The sequence below is a fragment of the Geospiza fortis genome, unplaced genomic scaffold (genome assembly GCF_000277835.1).
Source record: "Geospiza fortis unplaced genomic scaffold, GeoFor_1.0 scaffold443, whole genome shotgun sequence".
Lineage (NCBI taxonomy): Eukaryota > Metazoa > Chordata > Aves > Passeriformes > Thraupidae > Geospiza > Geospiza fortis.
This window is the reverse complement of record NW_005054335.1, coordinates 3,078,336-3,089,576: the sequence shown is the minus strand read 5'-3', so window position 1 is coordinate 3,089,576 and position 11,241 is coordinate 3,078,336. Positions and strand designations below refer to the sequence as shown.

Below are 11,241 nucleotides of genomic sequence, written 5' to 3'. Positions count from 1 at the left end.
TGGACAGAACCGTGCTTCCTCGCGACACAGAGGCTGCATGCAGGGGGGAGGCGATGGCTCAGAACTGAGAGGGTTCAGTTTTGGAGACCCCCCGGCCCCAGGGGGTAGACAAGTATGGGGGGGACAAGAGGTCCCGAGATGAGAGAAAACTGTGCTTTTTTTGGAACTGGTCAAAGCACCCTTAAAAGGACAACCCTTGAAGCAGCTCTGATCCATGCGCAGTGGTGAGAGCACTGGGCATGCAAGGAAGAGGTCACCATGGCCCCAAGAAGGACTCCTCTCCTCTTGACGGACTGGAATTGAGTATTTACAGGGTGATGGATGGAGACTTGAAATTTGGAAGATGTATTGGAAATGTGGTGGGGGGGAGGAGGAAATGCTTTTTTGTGGAGTTTTCATTTTCCAGGTGTGTGTGTGCGTGTGCGTGTGTGTGTGGTTTTTTTCCTTTTGTAGTTTAGTTAATAAACTTTTTTTTTTCTAAGCTAGAGGCCTGCTTTGCTTATTTCCTGGTCACATCTCACAGCAAACACCAGGGAAGTATATTTTCATGGGGCACTGGCATTGTGCCAGTGTCAAACCATGACATTGCCATACTTCCTCACAAGTACTTTACTTTGTTGAGAAAGGAAAAAATAATGAAATTTTTCCAGAGTGGCAAGAGCTGGTAAAATCAGCGTTGTTTTCAGGACCCTGACAGTTTCAAAAATATTTTTGTACAAATTGCCCTAACAAATAAAGCCATTCAGCTTTCTTCAAATAACAAAATAACTTATGCTGGAAAGGGCCTCTCTCAAAGCAGGGCCTCACTGAAGGCCAGACTGGATTGTTCAGAGCCTTATTTGGGGGACTTTGCTTCATCCCTAGTGGTGGTGACACAACAGTCCCTGGGCAATCTGCTCAAATCTTTGACCATCCCATATATGAAACACTGTTGCTTTATATCAGCCTCTGAAGAATTTAGGAATCATATATGGGTATCTACAGGTTCCCAGGTGACAAGGGAAAAAGAAACAACTGACATACCAAGAGTCCTTTTTAAGAGAAAATAACATCTAATTGTTTGGTTGTATAAGAAATAGTGTTCTCACTTTTTGTCAACAATCCAGACCCTTGTATTTGATCAAGACAACAAAGGAATTAAGACACTTCTTACTTTTCCTCCTGGTCCTGATTCACAGCCTAGCTCTTCACAAACCCTTGTTGCCAGGCTCACTGCTGAAATTCTTCGGGGTTGTGTGCAAACAATGTTGCATTTTTTTGATCCTTCATCCAGCAACAAGTCTTCCAACAAGAAATGCGGCACCTGGGTACTCTTCCCACTGCCTGTTTCACCAGCGACAACAACTACTCGATGTTTTTTAAGAGTTTCTACAATAGAGTATCTATGCTTAAACACAGGTAACTCCTGCCTCTCTTTCAGAAGCCTCTGGTATCTAGAGGAACTCTGCAGCTTCTTAAACAAATTCCTTGAAGGTTCCAAATTATCTGCATCTGAGGTCTCAAGGGAGAGACTATTGAAGTCCTCATCAGGAACCAAGTTTTCCCAGGAATCTTCAGGACCCTCAGATAGTCTTGGCTGGTTTTCAGACTGTAGCTGTGGCTGCTGTTTCAGTTTATTTAACAATTTAGCAATAAAGGTATCACGTGGTTTGTTGGTTTCTATCTTGTTTTCCTCTTCCTTTTTCTTTTCAATATCCCTCCATTCTAGCCAGACATCTCGGTAGGTAGGAGGCAGCAACTGATGAACTGACTTCAAGTGAAAAAAGCAGAAAAAAATTATATTACGTACTACTTAGTAATATCACTATTTTTAGTATTTTTTGTGTAAACAAACTGAAATGTTAAAAAGATTTGACAAAAAACAAATAGGAAACCGTTCTAAATACAGAAACTATAAAAGCAGTAAAATAAATGTCAACAATATGTCTTTATTAGCTTTCAGTTTTTACAAGTCTGAAAGTATAGCTTTAACAAAAAAATCTTTTCTGCATGCTGCAAAGCATACACACAATTAGATAAAAACATGAGATATGTATGGAATGAGAATATGTAATGGAAGCAAAGAATTTAATGGGAAATACTGCATGAAACTATTTTTAGAACACAACTATAGATACATAGCAAAAAAGTGCAGAAGCAGATTCGAAGCCAAGAACAGTAATGCTGCTAAGAAACTTACCTGTCCTTTGGTTAAATGGTAGAGTGCCAAAGTAGCAGCTAGATGTTGTGCTTGCATACTATCTTCTGTTACGATTGTAGGACACATTGCCATTACATCATCTGATGACTTGATAATCCTGACCCTTAAAGAAAAATTTCAAAAGCAGTAATCTCAATTTTCTGCAACCAGTATAAACAGAAAATACCTGTATGACATAACATTTTCAGCAAATATTCCAGCAGTGAATTTGTGGGGTTTTTTTCATTTTACAAATATCTCCATTTTCTTCAAGTCAGAAGCATTTGTATACATACAGATTACCACTAAGGTTAGGTGCTTTGGAAGAAGGACTCAATGTTTGTGTGCTTGTAACTACTTAGGATAGATCAAGAGGACACTCAACAGCCTAGCAAGATGCAAGCATCTGTTTAACAGATAAACAGCAGTCAGAGCAGGAGCCAAATCTCCCATATTCTTAGGGATGGCAGTCTGTTAGTAGTTTTTAGCTTGAGCAAGAAAACAAGCTCTTTTACTTGGTTCCTTCAAGAAACATTGCTTACTTGTAACTTTGTGTCTGTTTTATTCATACATGGTAATATTCTACTCTACAACTCTGTATTTTTGATTTGATTTCTAAAATAAATTTAAGATACTGCACTATTTTGCCCATAAATTTATGGTAACTTTGACACAAATTTTTAACTTCCACTTTATTTTAAACAATTTTCAGAAGGGTTTTGGTATTCATAAACTTGAATCTCTGATTTAATATGTTACTTTGAATAAGAATACCAAACATAAGTTGTTCAAATCTATCTCACAAGGGTGCTTCAGACTAATCTTTCATTCAGCAGCACACAAATAAAAATAAGATTCTAGTGAATGAACCCATAAAGCAGGGATAAGGGGTTTTTGTGATTTTTGTCTAGGCTAAGCATCACTTTTGCAGAGCTATCCAGAGTAAAATACTTCCCGAAGGGACTGACAGAGAGTTTGGGTTAAACACTGTATTGATATAAGTCTCTATCAACAAGAGGGAATTGACAAGAATGTTTATTTTCAAATGAACCAAAAGGCAAATGTAAAGATTACAGGAAATACATACCTACATTTCCAATATTTTCCAACGGGAATTTTTTCGAAAGAGGGATTTGGGCTCTTTGGAAAATTCTTTCTGCACCAGTCAATCAAGAACTGTTTTGGAGATTTACCAGTCCAGCTTCGAGCACTATAATCAAAATTTCTTATATCTAGTGGATCTCTCTTTTTCACTGTAGGAGCAGAAAAATACATTCTAAAGCCTCCTAAAATCTATTTTACAGTCCTTTTAAGTAATTTTTACCTATTATTCACATATATTCTACTAGATAGCACAATTATCTGAAATATTTTGCAGAAATACAGGTATGGATGCTACATCACAGAAACTTCTGCTTTTCCTACAGAAGTATCTGGCAGAAAATTAATGACAGCATTTTGTTATCTTTGATCATCTAGTAATTTCAGAAGTTTCATTAAAGTTTGGTTATTAGAAAATATTTTCACAGTTTGAAGATTTACAATGAAAATAATTTAAAAATATGAGAGTGCGACTGAAACAACAACTAGCCCTACAACTGAAAAAGATAAAAAAAGAAATCTAATTTTTAAGACATAACAGCATGACAAAAATAGCTTTCAATGTAATCTGCTAAAACAAGTACAGATCCTTTAAAGTCAGCTTGGTCAGTGAGACAGACTGTATGCAGATGACACCTAGTTGGGTGGGAGTGTTGATCTGCTGAAGGGCAGGAAGTCCTGGCAGAGGGATCTGGACAGGCTGGATCATGGGCTGAGGCTCATGTGGTGTGAGGTTCAACAAGGCCCAGTGCCAGGTCCTGCCCTTGGGTCACAACAGCCCCAGGCAGTGCCACAGGCTGGGCCAGAGTGGCTGGAAAGGACCTGGGGGTGCTGGTGACAGCAGCTGAACATGAGCCAGGCTGTGCCCAGGGGGCCAAGAAGGCCAATGGCATCCTGGCCTGGATCAGCAATGGTGTGGCCAGCAGGGCCAGGGCAGGGATTGTCCCCCTGTGCTGGACACTGCTGAGGCCACACCTCCAGTGCTGTGTCCAGCTCTGGGCCCTCACTGCAGGAAAGGCACTGAGGGGCTGCAGAGAGTCCAGAGAAGGGCAATGGAGCTGGGGCAGGGTCTGGAGCACAAGTGCTGTGAGGAGCAGCTGAGGGAGCTGGGGGTGTCTATCCTGGAGAAAAGGAGGCTCAGGGGTGACCTCATCACTCTCTACCACTGCCTGAAAGGAGGCTGTGGCCAGGTGGGGGTTGGTATCTTCTCCCAGGCAACCAGGGAACCATTGCCTCAATCTGCATCAGGGGAAGTTCAGGCTGGACATTAGGAGGGATTTATTCACAGAAACGATGGCCAAGCATTGGACTGGGCTGCCCAAGGAGGTGGTGGAGTCACATCCCTGGAGGCAAGGAACAACTGAACTTTGCACCCAGTGCCATGGTCTAGTGAACATGGTAGTTTTTGGTCACAGGATGGACTCAATCTCAGAGGTCTTTTCCAAGCTAATTTGTTCTGTAAAGGAAGTCCACCTTCCTTTCCCACAACCAGAGCTTGTTCATTCAGTACTGCAAACCTAGCAAAACAAGAACTAATTCTGGAAATTTGTGGTATTATTCAAGCTTGTACTGAACTACTTTCAACACACCTTTGTCTTCCTTTGCAGCACCATCAGGTTTTTCAAGCAAACTCAAGTTCAAAGTGGTTTCTGGAGGTTGAGATGAGGGAGTTTTTTTCTTTTCATTTTGCTGTTGGTTTGAACTCTTTATAGCTGGATTAAATACTGGATGTTCCTCAAGTGCTGCCATTTCTGCCAGAGAGAGAATATAACTTATACCCACAAACTGCTTAAGAAACAACTGAAATAATTCATACTGAGTACCCAAAACCAGAACTAGTGAAATTTTACTGACTTTTTAGAATTTGACTGAGAAAGAACAGATTCAGAAAAGCCTTCATTTCACAAAGTGGCGTAAAAGATAACAAAATTATTTTCAATTCAACCTGACTCCAAGATTTAATTGCCTAACAAACACTCAGACCAGAAAATAAAACACAGGTAACTTGCATAGCTCTACCTTGCTGAATTCTTCTAATTTTTTCTTGTGCTGCCTTCTGGCCTTGCTTGTCTTTGTCTTGCTTGGAAATGCTTGCTTGTTCTTTTGCTTCTGAAAGCTTGGCAGACAGATGTATATACCTCTCATTCTATTTCAAACAGAATTATTAATTACAAGTTGAATATGGTATGCTTGTCACTTTCAATGACCTTCATGATAAAGTGTGGGTTTTTTACCCTTTATACCAAGCTTATGCAATGAGTTTTTATTTAACTAACAATCAAAATCTCCCAGAACTTGATAGTAACTCACTCAACCTCATGGAAATGTATTTTAAATTTTTCTTTCCCACATATGACATTCAACATTTTCAACGCAGTACAAATAATAAGGGAAAGAAAAAACAACTTAGAAGAGAAGAAGCTTCAACAGGTTTTCCTTCAGTACTGCGATACATTACTGGTAACATAAAAAAAGTTTTCAATCCCCAATTTGTAACACAAATTTGTAAGAAACAGCTCCACCATATGCAGATGTACCAGACATATCAGTTTTCAGAAAGACTCCCATGAAGCATTATTCTGTCTTACTGGGTCAAATTTTTCTTCATCTGTCTCTTTCACAGACTCATCCTTCTCCTCATCACTCTGTTGCTCGGCATATTGCAAAATCCATTCCTTCATAGTCAATTCTTTCTCTTTCCTCACATTTGTTTCCTAAAAAGAGCAATATAAGTTAAAAGTAATGATAATGTATGTGAAAGCAATGCTTTCTTCTGCCAGTACCTAGGAATTACTATAAAGGTTTTATACATAAGATATATATATATATCTGACATGGAAAAAAGCTTTCTCAACCAGGGTGAATATCCCACTATACATCCAAATAGATCTTAATACTAGAATAACTATAATTACTATAAGGAATGAAATAATTTGCAGGGCATCTTTTTGTTTTCTGCTTTAAGATTAAATACCCACAAAAATCAAAACACTGACAGTACACAGGCAAACTTACACCCTCATAAGTTGTAGAGAGTGCCATATATACATAAACAGAATAAACTCATTATAGGATAAAATTAAGAAATTAAGCTATAGAATCATAGAATGGTTTGTGTTGGGATGGACCTTAGAGACCACCAAATTCCAACCCTCCTGCTATAGGCTGGGACAGCTTTTACTAGGCCAGGTTGCTCAGAGCCGCACCCAACCTGGCCTTGAACACTGCCAGGAATGGGGCATCAGCAGCTTCTCAGGGCAACCTGTTCCAGTGTCTCATCACTCTCAGAGAAAAGAATTTCTTCCTGATACCTAATCTCAATCTCATGAGATTCCCTGTGCTCTACCACAAAAATGAACTATGAAGAATCTTCTAGACTCCACAGGAAAAATACCTTTAAATTACCATTCCACTAAAATTAAAATGCAGGTGACAATTATTAATCACACAACATTTTCATAAGCTTTCTACATCAGTGCTGGAAATCAATGCAACTCCTGTATTTTAGAAAGTTTTGTCATCTCTTCCCCCACAACCCAAGCAATTACTGATTAGATTCTCAGATTACCTTAGTTCCAGGGCCATTTTCTTTCTTTTTGTTATCTTCTAAGTGAGGCGGCATTCCACACTTTGACACAGCAGAACAAAATTTTGCTCTAGGTTTCTGCTGCTGTTCTTCAAATTGCTGGCTAAAACCTTCAGGCAAGGCATCTTCAAAATAAAAAAGGAAAAAACATGTCACAGAAAATAAAAATTACAGGAAAATACTTTAAACTCTGCTGGGAACCAACTGGAAGAACACAAAGTGAAATAAAAGTTAGGCTTTAGCATTTATATAAAATAGTATATTTGCTTGTTGGACATTCACAGAACTCCAAGTGTAGGACCGCAAGACTTCATGCACTAGAATACAGAACCAGTCAGCCGTGCATGTAGGAGAGGAACACTGTTGCAACTACTAGTCTTAGAGGAACATTGTATTTAATTACTATTGTGAAGTAATAATGCTACTGCTTAGCACGTCCTATTTCTCTTCTGTCAAAAACTATTTTCTGTAACTATACTCACCATTGGGAAGGTTCAAACAAAGCCAATCAAGCGCAGAGTGGAGATCACCCCCATATAAAAGCGTATTTTTCATTGCTTCTTCAATGTGCTCAGTCTTGAAAGAGAATCTTTGTAAAGCCATGTATACATCCTATAAATAAAAGAGCTAAAAAGATTAGGATTTAATCTAGCAATCTAATATAGGCTTCTAAAGTTCTATTTCCCACATATCGGAAAGCCAGCATTAAAGGGAAATAATCACCGCGCATTAATGTAACAGAAAATTCTGTTTTGCAGAATTTATATTTTCTTTTTAAATATGCACACATAGGTATCGATAAATCTATATTTCTGCCTCTCTCTCCACAATGTGTTTTCTAGCTAATTAAAGACATACCTCCAATTTTCCAGTTATATAGAGCAAAAACTGTAGGAAACCAAAACATTCAGATTAAGTATTATTCCTCTATCTTGTCTGAAAGCTCTTGATTTTAGCTCCTGAATCCATAAAGATGTGCCTTTCTTAATAAGCATACTCCTTGATTTGAGTGACTAATCACTAACATAACTACTGAAAAGCATGCTGTATTGGCTTGTGCCACATACAATACAATTATGTAATACACACAAGTGGAATACGACGCTTGATAAAAATTACAAAAGAAACTATTCTAAATGAGAAATGAAAAGCAAGATTTTTAATTGTACCTGTAGTTTCTTTGCAGTTAGTCTTTTGGAAATCATTCCTTTGTCCTCATTTTGGTTTTTATGGTTATTAATCACATCGATAATCCTTTTCTCCAAATTACCATTTATCATTACCTGCAAAGAAAAAATTAGTCGATACAAGCTAAACTTTGGAAGTTTTTTATGACATGTCAATGCACTTCATGACTAAGGATGTAACAATGCAGAAATCTCTCTACCATTCAAATTCCAATATTTCAAGCTTTCTGTAATTGGCCTAAACATCTCTTATGAAAAGGACACTTTTTCTTCTGCAAGCTATACACTTTCACTTGAAAGAGAAGAGTTCGTTCCTTATTACCAAGAAAGCCAATTCACATTTTAAAGGAAATTTAGTATGTTAAGGGAAATACTGTAAGCAAAATAAAATTTTACCAAAAAAAAAACAAGGCCTTTCTCCTCTGGTCACATAAAGTAATTTGAACATCAAGATGCAATCTGTGATATCCTCCTTCCAAAACACCCTTAAAAACAAATTATGAGTATAATAATTCTAATATTTAAAACTTTTCTGAAACATGAACCTATCTTTAGCTGCTACTAAGTTTGTTATATAAAATCGATATCCTTTCTCTGGCAGGAAGAAAGATCCATATGCACAGCAGAAGCCCAGACCTAACTCCTAAAATAGTCTTGCATGCAAAGTATTATTTGTTATTAAAAAAAAAAAAAGACATTATCCTGTTGCGGTAATTTACCCCTATTACTTAAAGGACACCCAAAACCCTAAAGAAAATCAAACTCACAATGGTCAATTGTCTCATATATTAATGCAGTTTACATGCACAACCTAATACTGAAAAAGATCTGAAGAACTACTTACTCAGCTAAAGCAGTACTATGAAAATCAAAGTTGTTTTACGTAAAGAAGATACTTGCCTTAAGAACAGATTTATCTAGATTTGCAGCAGCATTGGAATCTGTTGTTGAACCAAAACTGTAAGTTTTTGGACCTGCAAATTGCAAATAACCATCAATTACACAAAACCCACAGAGAACTTTGTTTAACATAGCTAAAGCAGACCTAACATAACACAGGTTAGCGCAAACTATTACACTAACTTGCCAGAAACTTGCAGGTACTTAACAACAATAACCAAGAAAGGCCTTGAACAAGGAATAGTGAAGAGGGCTGTGACAAAACATAAAATTCAAAAGGTATAATGTGAGGAAATGGGATTGACTGCTCACTCTCTGAACGCTGAAAAAGGATTGCCAAATAGGGAAGTAAATGGTAATTTCAAAACAAAGTAAATGGCAATTTCAAAACAAGAAAGGCTGTTGAGGATTTTTTATTACAAAGTGCATAGCTATGAAACAGAACCCTTTGCCGCTAAAGCCATGGACAGTAGATATTTACTGAGGTCCAAGGGCAGAGAGAACAGCTTTGCAGGGAAGAAATCAATTGACATGGGAGAGCATTGAAAAAAGAATTACATATGCTTCAGGGAGACCCCTACATGTCTGATTTGTTCTTACCTAGGTATCTGCTTTTGTTCCCCACCTAGGAGAGAGCACTGTCTTACAGAAGCCTTTGGTCTGCTCTGGTCATTCCTAAATACTTTTCATTTTACAGGTATTAAAAAAACCAAACCCTAATTCACAAAACTATTTATGGTCATTAGAATGACAACACACAGCTGCTCCCATCACTTTCAGAGCGTGTGTACTACACAGGCAGAAGGAAATTGAGCAAGGCCACAGCTTCCACCACTCTGTGCAGCTGCATGCTGCTCCAGGAGGGACAGCTACCTCCCAACAGGTGGGCTGGGCAACTCATCCGTGCTGGCCTGCCTGCAGAACAGCTCTGGAAGGGCCTGCTTTGAGATCACACCAGGTATTGGTAACTGCACTTCAGGAAAAGCACAGTCCCCCCTGATCAGGAGACACAAACAGCTGCCAGCACTCAGGACCTACTCACTGGCACTTACCAGCGGGCTCTTTAAAATATACCAAATTGGCTTTCACTTACATTGACTCATTTTTCACCATAGTATACAGCCTGAGAGAGAGGCAGGTTATTTTCTGAAGAGGACTGAGCACCACGGTTATTGGAGGAATGGAGGACACAAGAAATACACAGAGCCCACCTTTGTAAAAGCAGAATGCATGAATAGGTTTGGGAGGCTTATATTACCAGATTACAAGACTTCTTAACTACTGGGAAAGTCAGATGCCCTGGCTATTGCACGATTTGTCCATGTCTGCAGCAAAAGCTGTTCTAATGTTATATGGTATCTGAGCTACTTCTGGCAAATCTGGCGTATTAAAAATAGGCATCCCACAGTGCTTCAGAATAATAGTTTTTCAAACTGCACTCAGAACAGCCATCCGCCATCTTATCTAACAACACAGAAGTGCCTCCAGTCCTGTAACAGGTCTTTCAAGAGAGAAAAAAAACCACCCAAAATAATCCCCAATCCATATTATATTGATTTTGATAACATACAAAACAAATACACCAGAAGCTCTGGGAAAGTGCTGTCCAAACACTTCCTTCACAGCAACTGCTGATAATCTAATAACAAGAGTTTCTGTAATTAAACTCAACACATCGATGCCACCAAGACTTATCTGCTCAGGGACATCCCTGACAGCAGAATCACAGAATAGCTGCAGTTGGAATGGACCTCTAGAGATCATCCAACCCCATATAGCAGGATCACCTAGAACAAGGGACGCAGGAATGAATCCAGGTGAGTTCTGCATGTCTCCAGAGAGGGAGACTCTGACCTCCCTGGCAGCCTGATCCAGTGCCCTGCCACTCTCAGTGCACAGGAGTTCTTCCTCCTGTTGAGGTGAAATTTGTTGCGTTACAGTTTGTGCCTACTGCTGTTCATTCCGGGCAACACTGAAGAGAGTCTGGCACCATCCTTTTGGCACGTATCTTTGAAATATTTATATACATTTACGTGGGCCCCTCTCACTCTTCTTTGCACTGCCCCAGCTCCCTCAGTCTCTCCTCATGAAGAGCCGCATTATCTTTGTGACCCTCCACTGGACCCTCTGCAGGGAGGAGCCCACAACTGGACACAGAACACCAAACGTGGCCTCATTAGGGCCGAGTAGACGGGCAGGAGCCCCCTCCTTTGGCCACCTAGACAGAGAAGGCAGGCTGTAGCCAGGCCCAACAACCACATTAGGAGCGGCGCAATTCCAGCTGCCTC

The 11,241-nt window shown here is 39.3% G+C and overlaps 2 protein-coding genes across 2 annotated transcripts in view; one reads left to right on the top strand and one right to left on the bottom strand.

The window, feature by feature from the left end:
• Window positions 1-1,618: 1,618 nt before the first annotated feature.
• On the bottom strand, window positions 1,619-10,412 carry DHX29 (DExH-box helicase 29). Its single transcript, XM_031057828.1, has 11 exons — window positions 10,388-10,412; window positions 8,954-9,027; window positions 8,036-8,149; window positions 7,349-7,478; window positions 6,849-6,991; window positions 5,869-5,994; window positions 5,300-5,426; window positions 4,870-5,031; window positions 3,271-3,432; window positions 2,180-2,303; window positions 1,619-1,750 (listed from the first exon to the last, which is right to left on the bottom strand). Exons 1-10 carry the CDS (start codon window positions 10,410-10,412, stop codon window positions 2,272-2,274), a joined length of 1,095 nt encoding a protein of 364 aa, XP_030913688.1. The 3' UTR covers window positions 1,619-1,750; window positions 2,180-2,271.
• A 348-nt stretch (window positions 10,413-10,760) lies between these two features.
• Window positions 10,761-11,241, top strand: part of MTREX (Mtr4 exosome RNA helicase) — a 45,456-nt gene continuing 44,975 nt past the window's right edge. Inside the window, exons 1-2 of the mRNA XM_014307403.2 lie at window positions 10,761-10,770; window positions 10,894-10,957. Coding sequence (XP_014162878.1) covers window positions 10,761-10,770; window positions 10,894-10,957 — 74 coding nt within the window. The remainder of the gene's footprint in view (window positions 10,771-10,893; window positions 10,958-11,241) is intronic.